The sequence below is a fragment of the Diadema setosum genome, chromosome 9, assembly GCF_964275005.1.
Source record: "Diadema setosum chromosome 9, eeDiaSeto1, whole genome shotgun sequence".
NCBI lineage: Eukaryota > Metazoa > Echinodermata > Echinoidea > Diadematoida > Diadematidae > Diadema > Diadema setosum.
Window position 1 is genome coordinate 26,740,495 of NC_092693.1, and position 25,907 is coordinate 26,766,401.

Genomic DNA, 25,907 nt, shown 5'->3' on the forward strand with positions numbered 1-25,907 from the left:
ATGGTAAAGGCATTCAAACTTAAAACTTCTTTTATACTACTATCAAGAGAAATCCGACATTTCGGAATCAGTAAAAGAAAATACAGATTTAGCAAAAATAGTTTTGGTTAAAGGCATTGACATTTACTGGATTACGGGTAGGATATTCAGGGACAGTTTCGTTTTTGATGAACATAGAGTCAAAATACAGAAGGGAGGAATTAAGCTTGTACAGTAAATCGTCCTAAATGCAAACGATACATATCGTAAATCCTTAAGATGTTGTTTTCATAAGATGAAGTATCAGTATGGCATCTCCGTGATTCCTGGCAAATGATACAAAGAACTTCGTTTCCTGTAGCAATAATATTCTTTTTATTAAAAGTAAAAGTTGGGGGGGGGGGGGGGGGGGGGGCAATGACCCTGGAGGTAGTTATCCAGGGGGTAATTGATTGGTGCACTATCCAGGGGGTAATTTCCTTTTGATAGTTATATAGGGGAGGGGGAGTTATAGGCCTACTTATCCGGGGTAATCATTCACGGGGAAGTTATCGGAGGGGGTAGTTATCGGGTGGAAGTTATATGGGGTCTAGTATCGGAGGAAGGGGTAGTTAACCTGGGGATAATTATACTGGTGGTAATCATCTGGGGGGTAGTTATCCGGAGGGTAATTATCCGGGGGTAGTTATCCGGGGGTAGTTATCCGGGGGGGGGGGGGGGGGGGGTAGTTACCCAGGGGTAGTTCTCCGGGGGTAGTTACCCAGGGGGTAGTACTCCGGGGGGTAGTTATCCAGAGGGTAGTTCTCCGAGGGTAGTTACCCAGGGGTAGTTCTCCGGGGATAGTTATCCAGGGGTAGTTATCCGAGGGGGTAGTTATCCAGGGGTAGTTATCCGAGGGGTAGTTAGCCAGGGGTAGTTTTCCTAAGGGGGAATAGCCCTGGGGGTGATTGCCCTAGGAGGGTAGTTGTCCGGGGGGTAGTTGTCCTAGGGGTAATTACCCTGGAGGGTAATTGCCCTTGGAGGGTAGCTGTCCGGGGGGTAGTTGCCCTGGGGGGGAATTTTCCTGGGGGGTAATTATCCGGGTGGTAGTTATCCGGAGGGTGGTTTTCCAGGGGGTACTGTTCCTAGAACCGAGCCCGGCCATAGTCCAGTCGGAAAAAAACAGAGAGCATGTTTTGCGAGAGGTGATTTTCAAAACGCTTTAATATCTCAAGTTCTAGTGCAGCAAATTTCATAATTTTTTCATCAAAAGGAAGGTTTTTAAAAACTTAGATAGTGTGGGAAGTTTGAGTTTACTAGCGGCATGCATAGCGGCACAAGGAGAAGGTAAAGATTTGACTTTTTCATGGACACAGTTTCGGGCAGCCGTGGATGCCCGTTGGAAATTCAAATAGAACGGGACGATAATGAGATGCAAATTGGGGTGCTCCACCACGCCTGTTCTGTAATTTCTTACCCTGGTCTGTTCATATTGTCTTTCTTTCTTGGTTCTTCTTTTTTTAGCTGCAAGGTCTAGGTTAGAAACATTCATGTCACGCCACAATCATGTTGATTGATCAGCAGAGCTGCCAAGCTTTGGAAGCACAAATCCGTACTCAGCAGCTAAAAAATCTGCATTTTTCCACCAGAATTCGTATTTTTTTCCATCTCCCTCTTTTTGCTATTTTGAATTAAACTCGTCGACTTATAAGGCTTACAGACTCTAAACATAAAATTACGACACATGCCGAAGTATCGAGCTGGTCACCAGCACGATAAAGAATCCAAACTAATATGCAATGTTCAGCGTTGATTGATTGCTTTCTCGCAATGCATGTGTACAAGCACATGTATGTACCTCCAGAAACTTATTGGGCTGGTTATGGAAGCTTCCACTATCTAGCAGGGGAGAGGGAATGCTTTCATCTTCTCAAGAAAGCTTCTGTGTGAGCGAATGCAAAACTCTGTTCGGTGTTTCCAACTATTGTTTACTATAAAACATAATCATGCCTTGTTTTCAGGCTTTTTCATTGTACTGGATTTTAAACATCAGTATTTTCCGAACTTATTCCGATTTCTTTTACCCTGACTGGAATCGGAAAGTCTGCTATAACGATGATCGCAAAATGCCGCGCTGTGTGTGGTTGCGCCACTGTGCAAACACGTGGTTTCACTTTCAAGTTTAAAGGAATGCGCCATGTGCTCCAGCCTAAGAGGTTACTGCAAGTTCGATGGATCGAATGCGCCATAGCTGAGCTGAATGGCTTGTTTACGGTAAACATGCAGTTTACATTCGATACGAAGAAGTCATTACGTCTTTCATGAGGAAAAACATACAAAACAAAAAAACACCTATGAACGAATGCTGATAGCCAAAACTTTGAAAAATAATAAGCAGTTATGATGAGCATGAACTGAAATTGTCAATGGTCATGATTTTTCTGTCTAACCAGGTGATGACTGCATCTCATTGGACCTACTCGTAGTGAATTTGTCGGGGCATACGAGACCTTTTAAGTATTTCTGTGATTGCCTTTTTAATTGACTGATTAATCGATCCTTTTTTTATTTTTCAGGGAACATAAGATATTCCATTAAGTACACTATATTTGACTGTTTGATGTTTCCTACTATACGCCAAAAGAAAGGTCATAGAATCACGATATCTTTGCAATGATTCCTTTAATTCAACTAATGAGCTGGTTCTTCGATCGATATTTCCAGGATATTTACACACTGTTTATTCAGCGCACGCATTCTTTCGTCTGGCACGCACCTGGGTGTGGCACCTGCTTTTGTGGAAATTTCCACAAGGGGAGATGGGTGGGTGTCAAGTTTCTTCGAGCCGCAGAGACTGCATGTATTCAGTATTTCACAATCTCTTATTGTCATTTGTGCTTTCCCCTTATTCTTTGCTGATATCGAACATTTAGATTTAACTTTACGAAGGTTGGTAGATCGTGAATCTTTTTGTTGTGAGGTGTATGTAATTTCTTTTTTTATCATCCTTTGGAGGGGGAAGATGAGTGTGAAGGGGGAAAGAAGAATAAGAGGAAAGTGAAATAAAACGAAAGGCACGTACGCTCAGCATTCACAGTAAGCCGTCTTTTTATACCAGCATAGTTTTCATCACCATTAGACATCACTCAGATCATTTTAGCCTTTTCCTATCAACATTAAGAAACATGCATAGTCCCTCGAGATAAGCACCGAGGAAAATAAATAACAAATACAACGTATCAACACCTCCCAACAACACAAATATTTAGAAAAGACAACACACGTCACTTCGATTCGAAAAAGTATTGCTGCAAAACGAAGAAATCGCCGTTACGAAAATAACAGTGTGAGACACTTGAAAGAATTATGTTTAAACATTTCAAAGTATAAAGAGAACGGATGAAGTGATATAAAATGGAAGAAATCGTACCAAACGAGGTGTGAGAAACGACAGAAATGGAACGATATGTTTAGTAGTAGGATAAGGCCCTAGCAAAAGTTTGCAGCACCAAAAGCTACGCGAAAATTTATACACATCGGAAACTCGGTATTGCGACGAGATCCTTGGGATCGTCAAGAAACTATACAAAACAAAGGAAATTAATTCATTTTGACCGGAAAATAGTTTGTTATAAGTATTCTGTTATATGAGATCTCCTTCAATAGGCCTAGAAATACATCAAGTTTCCACGATACTCGCGGGAAATAAAGCTCGAACGCTTTTCACCTGCACATACTGCAGTGCACATCAATACACGAACAGAAACTCACCTCTTCCTTGCAGAAAATGATGCAATAACGTTACAAACACACACACAACACTCTAAAAATCATTTCGTACTTGGGAGGCAAGGGAAAAGCGGAAGAAGTAGAGAAAAAGAAGCAGATATTGCACAACGGAGCGCTTCTACCCCGACTCAAAACGAAATAAGGTACTGTTTCAGCTGGCTACAGTGTGTAGCTTACTCACGCTCCCCAGCCGGCCACACACATAGGGATACCACGGCGATCGATGTAAACATCCAGGGTCCGTAGGCGACAGGGATTCAGGCGCGTGAAGTTCCGTTCGGTGTACACAGCGAATTGCGTGTGCGCATAGTCTATATTGCAATTGCAGGGATAATAACTTTATTCGGGCGTCAGGGCTCACTGCGCGTGTTGGGGCCGCTCGCGCTCGTCAATTAAATGATAGTGTGAGTGTGTACGGTACATAAACTAGATTCTGTGTTGAAACGTGAGGCTATACGGCAAAAAAAACTTGAGGAGCCAGCCGGGCTTTTTTCATACATTTCTAGGGAGCCCGTAGCGATTCTGGGGAGCCAATGGTCCCCGGCCTCCCGCTAAGGTCGAGCCCTGCGACACCTTGAGTCACTTCTGAGATATGGAGGAAGAAGTGAAATTTAACACTTTCACTTGACCTTTGACCCTTTGGCAAGAAATTTGCTAGAGAATCTCTGTTGGGTAATACATGTACATGTATAAAGTACTGCAGGTATTACATAAATATTGCATAAATATGAGGGAAATAGTGAAATTTTGAGGAGTTGACCTTGACCTTTGACCCATGACCCCAAAATTCCCTAGATGATCACTGCCAGCCAGTACATGCATATCATACCAAGTTCCATGGAGATACCTCAAATCATTTGCAAGATATGGAGGAAACTAGAAATGTCGATATGGCGAAGTACTGGTATATGCCTCCGCCATAATGCATGATTCTCCTAATAGGTCTACAGTACATATGTGGACAATGTGTGATTAAATTGGCAAAATATTAAAATGACATGTTTTCACAAATGTGTTGAATGTTCACCTTCCTTGACCTAAGTTTAATTGGATGAATAGGAGAGCATGTATTTGGGGATTTCAGGACTTTAACTTGACTTTGACCCTTTCATAAGTTTATGCATTGAGTAATTTTCAAGGTATGGAGAAAAAGTGCAATTATTTCTGTATTGAATAGTAAATTGTTACCATTTTCATCAGGCCTTTGACCCTAAAATTCATAAGAGAATCACTGTCAGGCAGAACATGCATAAATAGTGTACTAAGTTTCAAGATAACTTGAGCCACTTCCGAGATATTGAGGAAGAAGTAAGTTCAGCACTTTCACTTGATATTTGACCTTTTGACCTTTGACCTTTTTGGCAAAAAAAAAAAAAACTTCCCAGAGAATCTCTATTGGTTTACACCAGTACACATGCATACACCAAGTTTCAAAAAAAAAAAATCCTGCTGGCATTACATAAATATGAGGGAAATAGTAAAATTCTGAAGAGTTGCCTTTGACCTTTGACCCATGACCTTCGACCCCATGAACCCCAAATTCCCTAGATAATCATTGCCAGTCAGTACATGCATACTAAGTTCCATGAAGATACCTTGAACAATATCCAAGATACAGAGAAAACAGTGACATTTTAACATTTTTACTTGACCTTTTGACCTTTGACCTCACGACCCCAAACTTTCACCAGAGAATCTTAATTGGGTAATGCATGTATACACTAAGTTTCAAGAAAATATCTTCAGGAATTGCATAGATATGGGGGAAATAGTGAAATGTTAAACATTTGACCTTGACCTTTTTTACCTTTGACCTTGAGCATGTCCACCAGAAAGTTGATAGGCACAACTTCATCCCCTAACACACATACGTGTACATGCCAAGTTTCATTGGGATACCTCAAAAGGTTTTTTAGTTACGCTGTCCACAAAATTCATTATGGACGGACGGAAGGACGGACGGAAGGACGGACGGAAAGACGGACAACCCGAAAACATAATGCCTCCGGCACCACTTCGTGGCGGAGGCATAAAAAAGTGATATTTTAACATTTTCACTTGACCTTTGACGTTTAACATCATGACCCACGACCCAAAACTCTCTCCGGAGAATCTTCATTTGGTAGATCATAGTGAAATTTTGAACATTTGACCTTGACCTTTTGACCTTTGACCTTGAGCATGTGCACTCAAGAGTTGATAGGCACAACTTCGCCCACTCATAAATATACATGCCAAGTTTCATTGGGATACCTAAAATGATTTTTCAACACTGTCCACAAAATTGATTACGGATGGAAGGACGGACGGACGGACAACCTGAAAACAATGCCTCCGGCGAAACTTCGTGGTGGAGGCATAAAAACTGTGAATTTTCTATCCACAAGATTTGTATGATTTGTAAACAAAATGCCCCATGAACAATCATTTATTAACACTCACAAATAATTGTCTCACACAATATCAACATATAGCATTATGTCCCAATTCCAACTTAATTGCACAAAAACAGAGTATTTCGATCAAGAAAACTTTTGCATGATTCTATTAAAAAATTTTGCCATTGCAACATATTTCACACTTGTAGTAAAAAGGTGTCTTGCACAACTACACATTGCACTGATTATATGTGCTGAATTTCAACTCAAATGCTTAAAGGTGCATAGTCCCGGTGTTTTAGTCAAATGCGTACTCGGGCGCACAGCGCAAGTTTCCTATAGAGACCTACGCTATTGACTCCTCTTTAGCGCTTACGCTTTGGCCCACTTTCCCGAGTCCGAAGAAGTCCGATTCACTGTAGCCAGTGGTTGGATCACAGTTCGGCTCCTGATTCGGCTGAGGGGGATGACAGCTTTAGCAAACTTCTTTTGTGATGTCATAATAACAAGCACATATGCACGCACCCTGGCATTACTACAGACTGCGCGATGCGCAGAGAAGACAACAAAGGCAACGTTACTTAGCAACACCTACGCACTTTACTCTTGATGACAGCTCAACTTCGGTAATCTTTGTATCAATGCTAGCGGTGATCGGCAGTATCATCAACAGCGCCCTCTACACTACCGGGACTATGCACCTTTAAAATGTGAGTACATTGTAATGCCAAACATTCATGATTAATATGAAAAGTTGCTGTTACCATGGCAACACATTTCTTGATACTTCAAGCTGTTCAGAACAATGACATATACATCATGATTATACTGTATGTCCAAAATATTAGGTTAATTGCTCAAAAACTTTGGGAGTTTTTGCATCTGGTTTGTATACAAGATGCTGTTGTCGTGGCAACAAATTTCCTAATATTCACAAAAAAGGGTCTTGCACATTTACACACACTTATTACATTGACAACATTACATTACAACTGAACTGCACTGTAAAACTGAAGGTAGATTAATCAACATTTTAGCATGATTTTTACAAAAATTTGCCATGTTACCAGGACAATGCACTATAAACTCGATACTGGCAGAAAAGGTCCTTGCATATCTACCTATCAGTCACATGTGCCACATTTTGGGACAGTTGCTCAAAAACTAAAGGAGTACTTCAATACACAAGATTTGCAATGGATTGACCTACCACCCTGCCACTCATCTGAATGCTTCCTATAACATCCTCTTAACAAACTATATGTGGGCAGGGGTGTGATATGAAAAGAGGATTTCTTTATAACAAAACTAATAACCAATTATGATGACACAGACTGTTCATCATGTGACTTACCTCCGTCTGCATATGTTTCTTGTCCATATCCATCTTGTAAGCCACTGCTCCATGTGCCTTCATACCTTGCACCACTGGCCAAGCTCTGAATGCCCCCATATTTTCCCTTGTACCCTTGAGTCCACTCTCCACGGTATAACCACCTGCCTTTGGTTTCTACCCCCAGTCCGTGTCGACGCCCATGCTCCCAGTGCCCCTCATAGGTATTCCCGCTGGGCCACGTGTACACGCCAGATATCTCAAAGCCAAAGTGCCACGATCCGCTGTACTCTCCCTGTCCCTTGGGCCCTGTGCAGACACCATGCCCATGGGCTTTGCCCTCCTCCCATCCACCATAGTATGAGCCCCCATCATCAAAGTCGAAGCGCCCCCCATTCATGGAGATCTTGGGCTGTGGGGGCTTGGGGCGTGGTCTAAAGATGCTTGTGGGATCCAGGTTTCAATATTCGTAGGGCAGTGCATCCATGAGTGGATCAGTTTCTGTCCACAGCACAGGAAGTCTGTAATCAAAGACAAACAATACACTGTAAAACCATATTACACTTAGCCAGCACTTCACACCTGACCAGCACTTAATGCTGTGTTTTAAATGCACCTGGTATCAGGGTGATAGCAGTGAAAGTCTTTATTGATAAACTCTTAGTGGTTCAACTTACTTCACTTGCTAGCATATAAAAGGAAAACCAAAATGGAATCTCCATATAAGAATTGCCAAATACATTATCAACTCCTGCTATGATTACTCAATATGTACACTTCTTGCAATTTTCATGGATATATATAGATACTGTAGAGCCCACAAATGTCAAAATTACTACAAATATCATGTCAACCACAAATGTCAAAATTACCATAAATGTCAAAATTACCACAAATGTCAAAATCTGATTAACCAAAAATATGTCATAACACGTCGACCACAAATGTCAAAATTTCTATTTTTACTGCAAATGTCATAACTCATTGCTTGCATCATAATAACAAAATATATTTAGACTATAATTTGATCAACATTTGTTTGTCTGTCCGTCTGTCTGCTTATTGGGATGAAATCTGGTGGGTGGATGAAGGTTCATCCCAGAATTACCTGCCAAAGTCACTATGCATCAACCGCAAATGTCAAAATTCATTGCTTGCATTATAATAGTGAGAAAAATAATGCTAGACTCAAAATTTGTCATGACTGACAAATTAGGTGATCTGATATATTCAGAAATAAATGTTTTGAGTCCTGATCCCAATAATCCCAATTAAGGGCGGTGAGTTGGCTCAGTTGGTAGCGCGTCTGCCTCACGATCACGCGGCCCGGGTTCGAACCCGAGTCTGGACTGAGCAATGTTGTGTGTAAGCATACCGTCCCCTCTAACAAGAGGCAAAACACTCTGTCCCTCGGATAGGACATAAAGGCCCGAATTCACGAAGGTGGTACAAATGAAACCATGGTTTAAACCATGGACAAAAACCATGGAGCGCCAAGTGTTGCACGGAACATTTCGTTACGAAATTGGTCATTTCGTCGACAAGATGACCGTTTCGTTTTAAAACGAAATTATCATTTTGTGGACGAAATATTCATTTAGTTACAAAATGTTGTCATTTCGTTACAAAATAATCATTTCATCGACGAAATGACTGATTTCGTAACTAAATATTCCATTTGACACTTGGCGCTCCATGGTTTTTGTCCATGGTTTAAACCATGGTTTCATTTGTACCACCTTCGTGAATTCGGGCCAAAATGGAGATCCCGTGTATGAGAGAGTCACAACTCATGCACGTAAAAGATCCCGTTCATTCATCCATCGCAAAGAGCAGGGTGTTTAACCCGGTGAAGTGGTCCCACCTCACATCCAACTGGACCCCATGGAAGACCAGCTTAACGTAGCTGAATATGGGTTATCCAGCCATCTTCTTCGATGGAAATGAACAAACAATATGCATGACCCTGTCGGCCTCATTTGTGTGAAGGGGCGATTGGCTATGCTATGTTTAGATTCTCATTGAGGAAAGGGAGTCGAGCCTACCATCTTTGGTACTGAATACCATATACACTAAGAAGACACAGAACGAAGTATATTTGACCTTTGACCCCACTTTGCGCAGCCAAAATGGCATCTGAGCAAAAAGTTATTTTGTGAAATGATTCTTGCAACATGATCCTTAAGTGTGAAAAATATGGGAAAGATAGGACACCTGTATACACTAAGATACAGGATAAAAAAATTTATGACCTTTGACTCTAATTTACCTAAGATGGTGTTTGATGAAGTATTTGTTATTTTATGAAATGATTTGTTTGTTCATTTTCCATCTGAGAAGATGGTTGGATAGCCCATATTCAGCTACGTTAAGCTGGTCTTCCATGGGGTCCAGTTGGATGTGAGGTGGGACCACTTCACCGGGTTAAACACCCTGCTCTTTGCGATGAATGAATGAAGCAGGATCTTTTACGTGCATGAGTTGTTACTCTCTCATACATGGGACCTCCATTTTATGTCCTATCCGGGGGACAGAGTGTTTTGCCTCTTGCTAAAGGGGACGGTATGCTTACACACAACATTGCTCAGTCTAGACTCGGGTTCGAACCCGGCCGCGTGATCGTGAGGCAGACGCACTACCGACTGAGCCAACTCACCGCCCTATGATGATGTTCGTGACATGAACTAAACATGTGCAAAATATGGGGTTGACAGCCATTGTTGTGGTTGATCAACTGCACAGAAAGTGGAAGAAGAAAGAAAAATACAGAAAAAGTTAAGGTACTGTATAGAAATTTGAAGGAGAAGCATAAAAAATCAGAAAAAGATATAGTTAGGAAGGGAGAATAAGACTAACTAAAGAAAAAGAAAAAAAAAAAGTGTTTAAAAAAAAGCAAAAAGCAGGGGTGAGCCTCGAACCTGGGACCTTTAGATTAAAAGTCAGATGCGCTATCCACTGAGCTATTTCATCCCCCATACGCTCTGTGTATTAAGTAAAATGACGCTACATCAAAGCCAAGTGCCAATTCTAACCAAGTTTTTCGATATGATCTCGACGTCGTATGAAACTAGAATTATCACTGAAGGTGATTAATACCCCCGCCCCTAGTGTAGCTTTAAAGTATGTGATGTCATGACCTTTGCAACATACTTTTTGCCATTATCTAAAAATGTGTCTGGCATGAACACATGTGGTGTCTTGCACAATATTTATACATTATCATACAAACAAAATGTGACCACAGTTGCTTGAGTGCTATGATAACAGTTGGTTCCACAAGGTTTGAGTAAAAAGTGTGGTTACTATGGCAATGCATTGTCTGATACAAACACAAGGGACATTTTGCATAACTACACCTAAAGACCATCATATATACCAAATTTGACCTTCATAGCTTGAATGGTTTATTTTGATAAAAAAAAATGAGTGGTTACCATGGCAACACATTTTCCTTATACTAACACATTGGTTTCTTGCAAAACTACACTTCTAGATGATACATACTAAATTTGACTTTAACTGCTTGAATGATGGAAAAGTTATTCGATCTGCAAGGTTTTGGTAAAATTGTGGTTACCACAGCAACGGTTTGTGTGACAAACACAAAAATTATGTGTTCCACATCTATACCTCAGGGCCATAATGCCTACCAAATTTGGTTTCAATTGCTTAAAAGCTGTGGAAGAAGTTCACTCCACAAGATAAAAAAAAAAATGGTTACCATGGCAATGCATTGTCCGATACAAATACAAAGGACATTTTGCCAAAACTACACTTAAAGAGCATCATACACACCAAATTTCACCTTCATAGATTAAATGGTTCAATTTGATACAAAAATGAGTGGTAACCATGGCAACACATTTTTCTTATATTAACACATTGGTGTCTTGCATAACTACACCTCCCGATCATCATACATACTAAATTTGACCTTAATTGCTTGAATGATGTGGAAGTTATTCAATCCACAAGGTTTTGGTAAAATTATGGTTACCATGGCAATGCTTTGTCCGACAAAACACAAAAATTATGTGTTGCACATCTATGCCTCAAGGCCATAATGCCCACCAAATTTGATTTCAATTGCTTCAAAACTGTGGAAGTTGTTCACTCCACAAGATTTCAAAAACATGCGGTTATCATGGCAACGCTTTGTCAAGTACAAACACAAAGCATGTCTTGCAGAACTACACCTATAGATCATCATCTAGATACCAATTTTGAAATTGATTGCTTGAATACTATGGAAGTTATTCAATCCACAAGGTTTTGGTAAAATTATGGTTACCATGGCAACGCATTGTCTGACAAACACAAAAAAAAATGTCTTGCACATCTATACCTCAATATCATCATTTACCCTAAGTTTCATTTAAATTGCTTCAATACTGTAGGAGTTCGCGACGCAAGATTTTGCAACAGACTGACCGCCCGCCCGCCCGCCCGACCACCATCACGGTGATTCCTATATACCCCCTTCACACTATGTGTGGCGGGGGTATAAAAATGGAGGGTACACTTACGATAGCCCAAAGTCTCAGCTACAACATATTAAAATCTGGGAGAAATTCATCAAAGGATAAGTGAGCTAGTGCTCGAAAAAGATAGTCATGTCAATTTTCATTTCCACAAAAACTGCACTCCCATAGAGATAACACGTTAACTGGTCAAATTTGACAAGGTTACTTTCAATCCATTTTTATGAGGTGATGACGTCACCCAATCAAAATTTTGATGTTTCGTTGCTGAAAGAGCATTTAATAAGGTATAACATACTGAAATCTGGGTGAAAACTGGCAAAGGATAAGTGAGATACGCTTGAGTGAACTTGTCATTAGATGACATCATTTTGAAAATTTGCCTTTTTTATTTCATTGAGAAATTTGATATCTTTTAATCATTTTTCCAGCATTGCCAACTCATAAAATGACATGTACAACTCATCAGCTTTCAGAATATGTAAAGAAAATGGGGGGTCACTGTCCATCCTGACGTGTAAAATTGGATTTAAAATTGGCGGTTTTTTTTGGCATGGTTGCACTGTATATCGCCATTGACGAGCGCGCGGAATTTCAACTTTGACAGGCCCGTACATGTGTATGACCTCATATTGAGTCTGATTGACTTGAAACTTGGTAGAATTATTCCTTTACATTTTAGACATCCGATCCATGTAAAAAAACGGGGAATCTCCATTGCATACGAGCTGCGCGTGGCTATATGCGCACGCGTCCATCCATTTTTTTCAATTTTTAAAAAAATGCTCCAAATGATCTGAAACGTGTGCAAAAAATTTTTGAGCTCATTTGGAGCATGTCAACATTTCAACGTGCATGTACGTTTTAAGTGTAAACATGAATTTTGAGAATATGAGTAGAAAGAACTTGACTTGAACTATATGCCACGTAAATTTCATTGAGAAATTCCATTCCATTAATGAGATATGAATGAAAATATGATTTCAGATAATGACGTCATAGTGACGTCACGGTCGACTGATCACAATGATTTTATTAGATCTGTCGTCTTTGGGACATGATACATATATGGTATAATTTTGAAATTGATAGGCAGAGGACTTTCTGAGTTAACCTCTGCACAACTCTTGGGGGGAAATAAAGAAATAAAGAAAGAAAGAAGGAGAAAGAACTCGTACAGATACAGAAGGTGATCCGAGAGGATACTCGGATCACCTAAAAAAAAAATGACATGCCCAAGCATTGAACACCCAATCTTTAGATGCCGAGTCCGACATGCTATCCACTGACCTACATCATCCCCCATAGGTACTGTGTATTAAAGGGACCGTACAGTTCTGGTTGAGGGGAGGATTGAGCTTTTAACATTTTGCGAGATATTCAGAAATCAATCTATGAGATGTCAAAGAGCATGCAATTCTAAGGGGTATCAAAAGTTAATTTGATGAAAATTGCTTTTGAAATGGCCGAGATATCCAAAAACATGGTGAAACAAAGAGATCCCAATAAAAGACGTGGCCTGTAGCCTTTAATTATTGTCACTTTTTCGGATATCTCGGTCATTTGAAAACCAATTTTCATCAAACAAACTTTGAATCCTTCTTAAAATCACATGCTCTTTCATATTTCATAATCGAGGTTTCTCATTATTTCACTTGGGAATGATATAAACTTGAATCCCCACCGCAACCAGTACTGTACAGTCCCTTTAAGCAATATATCACTCTACATCGAAGCCAAGGGTCAATTTCAACCAAGTTTTTTGATGTGACCCCGACGTCCAATGAAAAAACGGAGGGCACACTTTTGATAGAACAAAGTCTCAGCTACAACATATCAAAATCTGGGAGAAATTCACCAAAGGATAAGTGAGATTGTGCTCAATAAAGACAGTCATGTCAATTTTCATTTCCAGAAAAAATGCACTCCTGTTGAGATAACACTTAAAGATTAGTCTTGGTACCTCAAAAATTTCCTTGTCTTAGTTTCTGTTTCAGGTTAAAGTACCTTTCATATAACTAACACTGTGAGACTTACTCGCCCCAAAGTGCTCTCATGTCTTAGTAATTATGTAATGAACTGCGACCAGCATCCCCATACGCATAGCGACCAGCAGTCCCATACGCATAGCATAATTGGGCTTCGCATTGTAGCATTCAGGATCATGACAGATTTAGTATCGCGGGATAAATGTTAACTTAAAATCCCAAAAATTCTTCAATTTGAAGACTTACCAATTAAGGTGAAGTATTGAAAACAGGCTTCGGGCAACGTTTGATTCTGCCTGTAGTCCCTTTCTGTTCGAATTGATGACTGAATGTGACTCGGCCGAGAGGACCTTGGGAGAGCTACATACACCATGTACACTGAATACTACAGCCAGTGCATGCGAACACATCACATGCGCACAAATTTCAAATCCCATATCAACGGATAAGATGTTTGTGTGCGCATGCGCTGGCCGTAGTAGTCAGTGTATGCATCGGTCCATGGTGTATGTAGCTCTCCCAAGGTCCTCTTTTTAAGGTGTATTTTTTAAGTGTAGAGATAAATTTTGACAATATGAATAGAGCTTGACTTGAGATATATGAGATGTAAATTTCATTGAAAAATTCTATTCCATTAATGAGATATGAATGAGAACGTGATTTGAGATAATGCCATCATACTGATATCATGGTTGACTAATTGCAATGATACATTAGATCTGTCATCCTTATGACATGATACGTATATGGTATAAGTTTGAAATTGACAGTCAAAGGACTTTTTGAGTTTACCTCTGCACAAGCTTTGAGGAGAAATAAAGAATAAAGAAAGAAACAGTACAGATACAGAAGGTAATTCGAGAGGATACTTGGATCACCTAATAATGAAATAAAACGGATTGAAATACAATAAATTCATATCAGTGCCTTTGTTTTATGTGTATATCGATATAACCTGTTTTAATAGAGTAAGGGTTTTTCATTCATTTGTTAGGTGGGCCTGCAGAAGAAACAATGAAAATACATTTTTGGTAGCATATAGCTACTTCTTTTAACCCCCCCGTCACATTAGAGTGGATCGAGCCAACAAATGCCCAACTGATCCGAAAATTTGGAGATACGCTCACATCCGCTGCTCGTCGTTGGTGACCTGGTTGATGTTCGCTGTATCCGCTAGCTGTTCATAGAGATACATAGAGATCCGCCGGAGCCAAATTTTAATTTTGCACATGTCCAAAATCTTGAGCGGATGACAAACGGAATGACAATCTGCTTTGTTTTCATTTAGCATCCGCTGTTCAAACGTTTTGCTCGCTCTGCATTCGTTTCTTATTCATCCGCCGTTCGTCCAAATTCGCCCAGCAAATCTGAACAGCAACACACGTTAATTAAACGTAGTAGGAAAAACTAGAAATGTCGCTATGGCGACTGATGCCTGCGCCATCATGCATGATTCTCCCAATAGGCGTATAGTACAATGTCTTCACAATGTGTGATCCATGATCGTTTCACATAACTGGCAAAATATTGAAATGACAGGTTTGTCAGAAATGTTTTGAACTGGGTTTGCTATAATTTTTTAAGAGTGCAGGTACACATATTTGGGGAATTTTGGGGAAGTTTATGCATTGAGTAATTTCCAAGGTAAGAAGAAAGAGTGTGATGACGGTACAAAATAGATTTTTTTTCCTTTTTTTTTTGGGGGGGGGGGGCATTGAAACCTGGCCTTTGACCCTTAACCTTTGACCTTCTGGCTGGAAATTTCCCGCAGAATCTCCATTAGGTAATGCATGTATTAAGTTTTGAAACTAATAATGCAAGCATTGCATATACTAGTATATGAGGGAAATAGTAAAATTTTGAGGAGTTGACCTTGACCTTTGACCCCTGACTATTGACCCATGACCCCTAAATTCCATAGATAATCCCTGCCAGACAGTACATGCATATGTACCAAGTTCCATGAAGATACATTGAACCATTTGCGAGAAAAGTAATATTACAATATTTTCACCTAACCTTTGACCTTTTGAACTTTGACCTTATGACATGAAACTCTCTCTGTAGAATCTTTACACAGTAGTACATGTCCACACCAAGTTTCAAGAAAATACCATCAGGCATTGCATAGATATGGGGGAAATTGCAACATTTGTAGCATTTGACCTTGACCATTTGACCTTTGACCTCTTGCCAATGTCACTTAAATCTACTCAACTAATTGTCCCATCATACATCATCCTTGGACCAAGTTTGGTGAAAGCTGCTTCATCCAGTTTTGAGTTATCACGTAAACAGATAAATTTTAGGATTTGACCTTGATCTTTGACCTTTGACCTCTGTCTGATTTCACTGAAAAACTAACCAAGTAATTTTCCCATCATACATCATCCACCAACAAAGTTTGGTGAAATTTGCTCCACCCAGTCTTGAGTTATCTCGTAAACAGATACAATTTCATGATTTGACCTTGACCTTTGACCTTTAGCCGATTTCACCAAAAATCTAATCAAATAATTGCCCCATCATACTTCATACTTGGACCAAGTTTGATAAAATTCCAGTCAATATTACTCAAGTTATCGCGTAAACGAATGCGGACGTACGGACGTACAGACGTATGTACGGACGTACGGACAGAACAACCCGAAAACATAATGCCTCCGGCACCACTTCGTGGCAGAGGCTAAAAAATAATATTCGTAGCACACATGACATTTCACTATACAAATTCTGGCTTTAAGTAATTAGTGATAATAACCGCACTTGCAGTGCTTGTATCGATAACATTATTCCAAACCGTTGCTATATGTAAATGGGAATCTCTGCATGGAAATTGGGAATTGTGAAAGTTCGACTCCCATTATCATAAGATGATTAATATCAACTGGTGAATTTAATGCTTTAACCGTGGTTAAAGGACTTTATCTTGTACCACTGTGTAACAATGTTATTGATAAAACTATGCATTGTACCTCAAAGGTGAATTTTGATAGATGGACTCTAAGCACTAAAACATTGAATCTCCGATGCACATTTCGTGCAATACAATATATTAACACCTATCGACAATGTTACTGTGATTTCCATTGTTATTGGTGCTGCTGGTAAATATTATTTCCTGTAATTGATGACTAGGGCCCACCTTTTATTTATGAAACAGAACGCGAACAAGCATTCTGAAAGAGATGACATGAAGAGAGGACTGTCGTGAGGAGACCCTTATTTTTTTCCCCCTCAGTATAGTATATATTTCGATGATCTTTGATGATTCGCCCAATCACTCTTCATGAACATCAAGAAATCCCAGATAATGATTACGTATGAGCCAAAACCAACACATAATTTTGACGAATATGCCCAATAGAGCTAGATATCACCATCTAGCTAAAATTATAACACACCATTACATGACACATCCATCAAAATGCTTAAACAGAGAGTGCAAGAGAAGCAGACAAGAACTTGACTGTCCACTCATAAAGACAACATAAGAAATATGGCTGTCGCCAAAAAAAAAAAAAAAAAATGCGGTCGAGTTTAAGTTCTGCTCAAGAGGATTTGGTGAAGTGTGCGTCAGTCGAGATCCGTTGCGTGATTGCCTCAGTATCGCTTTGCATATGTTGGGCATTTGCTGGTCAATCGTTTTGTCCGCTCAGCATCCATTGGATGACCTGTGCGCATTCGCTTTCATTTGTTACTTTATCTGCTTGTAACACGGTCAGCATTTGCTCATCATTCGTTAGAACTTTCGAAAACCACATTTTGCTCGAGAATTCGAGCGGATTCGAGTGTATCTGGGTTTTGCCAAATTATGCCCCTAAAAAATGGTATCCACTAGGCATTCGCTGATTTATATGCTTTAGTGTGACGGGGTCTTTAGGGAGGGGTAGGTAACAAAACTGGTGCCAACACTGTACAAATTTCATCTCGAAGTCCTCGGAATATAAATGGATGGTGTCAAAACATCTTAGTTATATAATTGAAATGGAAAATAAGTTTAATGCTATTGTAATGGTTAAAATTACTTTAGGTCTTATTGATATTGTGCTTGTGCATTGAGTGCAAGCATCACAAGAAGTGCATTGTAATCTCTCGGAAAGGGAAATTTCTGTCAAGAATCACAACTTTTTTATTGCTGTTATCAGACATTTTCATAAATACTCTATCATCTATTTCAATACTTCCGGAGGATACTGTGCACAAAAACAAACTCTCCTTTCTCTTGTTCAAAACTGTAACCCTTTGAAAAGCCATGCCGTTCACAATTCTGTCAGTATTATCATAATAACAAATTCTTGTTTTACTTAGGTTAACTGGGCCAGAGGCGTAACTACGTTGGGGGGGGGGGGGGTGGCATGGGGGGCACCTCCCATTGGATTGTCAAAAAAAGTCATCAGCCGGTGAAGACCGCGACCCAGGGAAGTGAGAAAAATAATAATTTGCAACGTGCTACATAACTTTAATTTACCACTTGTCCGGCTGAACAAGTAGATTTTCAAATCTGCTGGAAAACACTTGCTTGAACATTAATTTTACTTGCCTGAAAAGAAATTCCAAAGCATTAGAAAATAACATATAGAAAATCATGTGTTAGTCAAGGGCTTAATGAAATACAATCATTTGAATAAACAACATATATTACACAATAGAGTAACAAACTTGGTCTGATCAAGTACTGCCGTTGCATTGTATTGGGGCTTCTTCACGTAAGTGTTGGAAAGGTGCTGAAATGAAATGTTAAGTATGTTGCATTACTGTACAGCCATTACCTTTGGGCTTCTGTATGGTTGACTTCATGGGTTTGTTGGGGGAGGGGGGAATAAGCAAAAAAAAAAAAAAGGTGGCTTCAAAACTTTTTGCTTGCCCAATTCGGGCAAGCATTTGTTCTCGTTTATAAAAAACTTGCCCGAATTTGATTTTTCACTTGCCTCGGGCATTCGGGCAAGTGCTTATGTAGTACCCTGATTTGTTGTATGTTAGTGGATGAGAAACATTTTGACATGAATGACATGAATATCTTTACATTTCAGTCAATTTGTTTAAGAAATATAGCACATTGCCATGCCAATGCTATAAGGAATTTCAATGAAACTCAAAACTATGTAAAGATAAAGCACTAAATGAAATATTGTTAGCTAGCCATCCTCCTCCCATTACCAACAGAGAAAATAAACATTCTTTTTTTTTTAATGGAAATCTGTTTCTAATCAATAGTATTTCCGTCACCAACTATAATTGACCCATGTTTGATTTTATCGAAAAGATCATTTAGTTCTCTTTAAAATGATACCCTGTGTGCTATGATTATGCCATCGGAGAAAGAGCAATATTTCAAAATAGGTGATAAAGTGAAAATTGAGCAATTGCAAAAGTATCAAGATTAACAGAATTTATCAAATATATAATCTATGTAAACATACGTGTAAAAATGTAAAACTATGTAAACATTTTGCTTGTGCATGTTCATGATATGCATACTTCCAATGCCTACTGCATTTAAGCTATCTGGTCCACTGAATTGATATCAGAAATCAGTCCAAAAAAATCAGGAAAACTATAGTGAAATCCTCAAAAAAGAACAGCCAAACAGTAATATCATATCTCTTTGTTACTCCAAATCTTACCATGATTACTCAGTACAGGGTAGTCACGCTTTCACACTTGACTTTTTGTGCCAATCCCTGTGCACAGCCCTATCAAACATTCTGTATCAGAAATACAATTCATACTGCTCATTAATCAAGAAAAGTCTGTATTATATTATACTAAAATTTGTATCACAAACTCAAAATGTACCATTAGTTGCATATTTTGCTTACGTATGTACTTCTTTTGTGAAATGCTGTTCATGAACAAGTTGCAGAAACCAATTAATGAAAAATGAAATGAACTCATCTGGTCCACTGAATTGATACTGTGAAGACAGCTTTTGATTTCAGGATGGAAACACTGCAAGACACAAAGTTTCAAAGCAGTGTTCAGATACAACCCCTCGTCTCATCTCTGAAGAGTGCTTTCCCACCAACAAGAAAGGCAAAACATTGTTGAAGAAACAAATGTTTAGGCCTATTCCCCTCATTTGCCCTGCTTCAGACTTTCATTTTATGATGCATAAATATGACTTCAGACAGGTGTACCTTTTGATCTGATCAGTTCTGATGAGCAGACATCAAATACAACTTGTGGGTACGGTACTTCTTTGGCAATATCAAGGCCACACTAATTTTCATAGAAAAGAAGGAATAAACTCGGGATGTAGCCTATATGCCAGCGCTACCATATTATGGCCTGTTCAACCTAGAGAATAAATTGCTGATTCAACACGTGTACTTTTATATGGGCCGGACTATGCAATGTGCTAATGAGCAACTTGATATCATACAATGAACAACCTTATAGAAAATTTTATGCTTCGCAATCAAATGACAGCTTTTTTTTTTTTTTCTTTTTTTTATCACCTACAAATTGCTGTTGTTTCCGTGCCAATTTTGGGCAGCACGAACATGTTGCTTCGCAGAACTGTCCAGGCCACTGCATTACAATAACCTGTCATAACATCACACAATGATCATAGCTGTATCTCTGTTACGTTCGTCGGTTCACTTCAGCCGTATGAGGACAACTCAAGTCATGATTTGAAGCCAATTGCAATAGTATGTCTTTACTCCTTTATTAGCTCAGTTGCAGTCCACTGTTATGTGTACAACACATACAGGTAGGAGTATACTGGCTATTCCTTAGTCTGTGTCTCAGACCTTGTATAACTAGTCTAACAACTCAGTCTCCTATATAACATTCCTCCCCCTTTAGATAATTATACACGGGGATTTTTTTTCTTTTTCGAACTGAAAATTCCCAAAACAACATTTAACATGCTCATTACATTTCCTTCATTGCTTTGGTGAAAACAGATATACAAAATATTTCTTCTAAACCAATAACTTCTCCTTGCTTATAACCAATGGTTTTACCTAAACCACACTTTCTGATTATCAATTAATTTTCTTACACACTATACTTCAGTGTACTCATGACATATAACAAATTATCTTAGTGATTGGTTATTTTTTTTTTCATTGAGCTTGAGTTAACATACTCCTCATAAATGTGTAAGTGTATCCTGATGTACAATCATGAAATCATTATACAAATGATTTTTTTTAAACTATCATACCATTAGTACCTAAAATCACTGACATAAAACATAACTTTCACCTTTTCCTGTCAAAACTGAGACTATTTCACCAGTGCAAATAATTGGATACAACATTAACTTTGTATCTTCTTTAACCCTGTAACCATTAATCATTCACTTCCTTTCAACTTTTACCCCATGTAACAGATCAAAAGTTAATGAATAAGTGCTTGGTAATGCAAAATTGGAAAATAGCATTCAACACAGACAATACTAAAGCTTTTCGACATGCACTCATCAGAGTAAAATCGCATTCTGTTCATTCATGCGATTTTACTCTGATGAGTGCATGTCGAAAAGCTTTACTACCCGGTATGTCTGTGTTGAATGCTATTTTCCGACATCAAAAGTTACACAACTCTTTGTACAACTCTTTTTACAGTAAGACTTAGTGTTTTTACTTTTACATAACATATTCATCAAATCTTTTGGGTGTTTTTGTGTTTCTGTTGGAAGTGCGTCTCTCTGTTTGGGGTGTGTGTGTCATGCCTGGCATGTCTGTAGCTGTGGGTGGGGATATTTCCTCCATGTTCCTGTCTGAGGGTGCTGCACTTGCTGGAGCCTCGTCAACCAGCTCTCCACTGGTGCCTGGCGCTTCTATTGGCAACCCGACTGGTGGTTCCTCAGGTGGGTGAAACTCCTCTGTAGGCTGTGGGATAGCACGTTCTTCTGTTGGAGTGTATTTCCTCATCTGGTCGACATGGCGGCGAACGACTCTCCCATCAAGCTGAACGTCACACATGACAGGGTTGATGATTTCGGCTACTCTTCTGTACAGCCATGTTGGGCCTGCACAGAATTTTTTTACCATTACGTGGTCATCAATACGGAAGATTCTCTCCTTGCTCCCTCGATCCCCTGTCTGCTTCATCAACGCTTGCTTTCGCCTCACCAACTAGCTGAGATCTGGCCGCATATTGTCAAGTCTCGCGCGGACTTTCCTCTGGGCGACTTCCCCCTGGTTTCCTGAGGTGTAACACAATATCTCAGCAAGAACTTTTGCAGCTTCTTTTCCAGGTCAGGATCTGTTCCTTTCCTCATTCCTGCTTTGACAGTCTGCACAGCTCTTTCAGCTAATCCATTGCTGGATGGGTGTTTGGATGTGGCAAATACCATTGTTTGTCATGAATGTGGCAGTCTTCTGACACAAATTGTGTACCGTTGTCGGTAACCACTGTCTCCGGAATGCAATGTGTGGCAAACACTCTTCTCAAGGCAGTCACCGTGGCTGTAGTTGTTGGTCATTTGACCCGAACAGCTTCGATCCACTTGATGTGAGCATCGACAATGATCAGGACGTTCTCATCTCCGATGGTGGCATAATCACAGTGAATACGACTTCATGGCTTGTCAGGAAATTCCCATGGGTGGATAGGGGATGCAGCAGGGCTGTGTTGACTCTGCTGGCAACTTGGACAACTCTTCACTTGCTGTTCCAGTTGGCTGTCTATTCCTGGCCACCATACATAGGATCTAGCCAGAGCTTTCATCTTTACGATGCCTGGATGGGTGCTATGTAGCTCTTTGAGAATCCTTTCTTTCATGTCAGCATTGTTTGGGATGACCACTTTTGGTCCCCACAGGATGATGTCATCTTCCACTGTCAACTCTTCCTTCTTGGAGGAGAATGCCTCAACTTCTTCAGGAAGGTTCTTTGTGGCTGGCCATCCTTCTTGGATGTATCTCTTCACCTGTGTAAGAACTTTGTCTTTCCTGGTGGCGCTCTTTACTTCCTGTGCATTAACTGGGCTCGTTTCGATGTCAGTCAATAAGTTGATGCGTGCCCTTTGAGTTTCATCCAGCTCCGCCAGATCTGGATGATCCCATGAGCTTCCCTCTTCTGGGATAGGCAGACGTGACAACGCATCAGCATTTTGGTGATGTTTTCCATCGCGATGAACAATGTCGTAGCTGTATGCTGACAGGATCATGTCATGAAATGTCGGCCATGCAGTTGTTTGTGGAACCTTTTCAGACCAAAAATGATCGACAGGCCTTCTTTTTCGTATTGCGCATAGCTCATCTCACTTGGCTTCAGTGTGCGAGATGCAAAGGCAACTGGGCGTTCCTCGCCATCTGCATCCACTTGGCTAATTACCGCACCGAGCCCATATGGGCTTGCGTCTGTAGCAGCAGCGGCTTTGAAGTGTCACAGTGTGTTAAGACGCAGTTCTTCTCCAACAGATGCTTGGATCTTTGGAAGGCAGCTTCTTCCTTTTTCCCCCACTTGAACTTCAGGTCGGGCTTGCTGCTTCGTTTCCCATTGGCGTTTGACCTGTAGTCAGCCTTCAGCAGCTCAGTCAACAGCGCGATCTCCTGGGACAGATTGGGGATAAACTTTCTGTAATATCCGAGCAATCCCAGACAGGCCTGAAGTTGACTTTGGTTTACTGGCTCTTCTGCTTGGCGTATGGCATCTACCTTATCTTGTAGGGGATGAAGGCTGTTCTTGTCCAGGTAATGACCTAGATACTCAACTGAATCTTTCATCAGTGCACACTTCTCCTTCAAGCGCAATCCATTGCTCTGTAGCCTGGATAGAAGTGCTTCCAGGTGTTTCAGGTGATCTTCATCAGTCTTTCCGCTGATGATTATGTCATCTAGGTAAGGCTTGCACATTGGGATATCTGCTAAAAGGCTTTCTGTTGTCCTCTGGAACAAGGCTGGAGCACTTGCTATCCCGAAAGGCAGTCTTGTGTACTCGAATAGACCTCTATGAGTGTTGTGGTACACTCGAGAGCCTCAGGGTCTAACTCTATCTGATGGTAGGCATGGCTTAGATCTAGCTTAGAGAACTTTTCCCCACCTTCACGTTCCTGTAGCAGATCTTCCAGTGTTGGCAGGGGATACTGCTCTACCTCAACATCTTGTTTGCTGTCAACTTGAAATTACCGCAAATTCTCATACTCCCATCTGGCTTGGGTACTGCAATGATTGGGCAGGCGACATTTGCAGTCTTCACAGGCATGATGATGCCTTCCTCCAACAATTCATCGATCGTAGCATCTATCTGCTTCTTGGCAGCATAGGAAACAGGGCTGCTTTGTAAAAACTCCCTTTCTCTCCACCTTCCTGTGGGTGAACTTTTGCTTGGTATCCTTGCAGCTTTCCAAGCTTTGTACAATCAAATGTCTCTTTGTGTTTGTCAAGGATGTCCTGTAGGCTGCTCTATACATTGTGGACAGTTCCATTCCATCATGGACTGGGACTTGGCTGTGCAGTTCAATACATGACTGCAACACTTCAGGGGCTTCCTGTATCCAATCTCTACCTAACAGGTTAACACCCTTCTCTACTACAAGGAGTAAGAGTTTCTTTGATGTTTGGCTGTTGTCAAACTCGACATCCACTTTGACTTCTCCAACAATTGGCACACTGCTGCCGGTGTATGTCTTCAGACACAGATGAGATTGAGTCAGTTCTCCTGGACTTCCAACTTTGCAATACACTCCGCTGGATATCATCGTCCATGGGCTACCAGTGTCTACTTCCATTTTTGTCTGATATACGTTGAGCTTTACCTTGGCCTGGTACCATGGTAAGGCTCGCGATATCCTGTCCTGTTTACTGTAGCATCTGGGATATGACTTATCTCATTCTCTGATTGTTCCGGTTCATCGGGAGAATCACTGTTACCATCATCATTATTCATATGATGAGCTGCTTTTGTTTGCTTGTACTTCCGTACTTTGTCGCATTGACTCTTTGTGTGCCCAGTCTTGGCGCACGTTGAAGCATGTTTCGTCCTTGAAACGGCATGTCCATGGGGTATAGTAACCACCACATCTCCAACATCTAGTTTTAGTGGAGCTTCCACTTGGGTTGCTTGGCTTTTTAAGTGTCTTTTTCACTTGCTTGGGCTGACGTCAATTCTTGTCTTGGATCTTTCCAACCGTGGACTCGGGCGTTTTACTTAACACTTTCAATCTCTCCACATCTTGGTTAGCAACTTCCATTGCTGTAGCTGTTTGAAGTGCTTTCTTCAACGTTAGCGACGGTTTGCTCAGCAACTTGCGCTGGATACCAACATCTCGGCATCCCACCACTAGACGATCTCTTAATCATATTATCTAGTTCTTTGAAGTTACAGCCTTCGCTTTGCTGTCTCAAATTTGCGACGTGGAACTGTGGAATTGTTTCACCTGGTTTCTGGACAGTTGAATAGAACTTGTACCTCTGCACTATCTCGGTTGATTTAGGCGAAAATGCGATTGCAGTGTCTCTTTGCACACTTCATATGTCTGCTCAGTTGGCTTGTTCGGTTGTAGCAGTGCCCTAAGTGTGTGATAATTCTTACAACCAACATTCGTCAAGAAAATTGCCCTTTTCTTTTCACTATCAGACACAGTATTGGCAGAAAACCAAGCCTCCAAGAGCTCAATCCACTCATCAAAGGTATATCCCTCTTCTAACTGGGGCACACTACCGATCATAGTCTGCGGGGTTGCCATAGTTAATTCATAGTGCGTACATGAACAAGACTATTCTACTTGTGCTACTACATTAAACGTTGCACAGTGATATTGCCAATATCGCTTCGCCCACATTAGACGAATGTATAGTAGGTATCTATACACATATTAATGATCAGTAATTTCACTAGACCAATGCCAAATGTACAATTCCATTTAGCTCACAGTTCTAACAAACTGCAACTATAGAACAACCCTAGTGCCTACCAATCAGCTCGTAGACTTGTAATGTACCAAGTATCAACCTACAACCTGTAGGCCTATGCACTATCCTTGGTATAGTACACACAGTTCTGCTGTACCAGTAACA

General features: G+C 40.3%; 1 protein-coding gene across 1 annotated transcript in view; it reads right to left on the minus strand.

Moving 5' to 3' along the window:
* The window catches only part of LOC140233265 (junctophilin-2-like), a 312,608-nt gene that overhangs the window by 204,782 nt on the left and 81,919 nt on the right, over positions 1–25,907 (minus strand). Inside the window, exon 2 of the mRNA XM_072313378.1 lies at positions 7,480–7,979. Within this exon, the coding sequence (XP_072169479.1) occupies positions 7,480–7,858 (379 nt within the window). The 5' untranslated portion in view covers positions 7,859–7,979. The remainder of the gene's footprint in view (positions 1–7,479; positions 7,980–25,907) is intronic.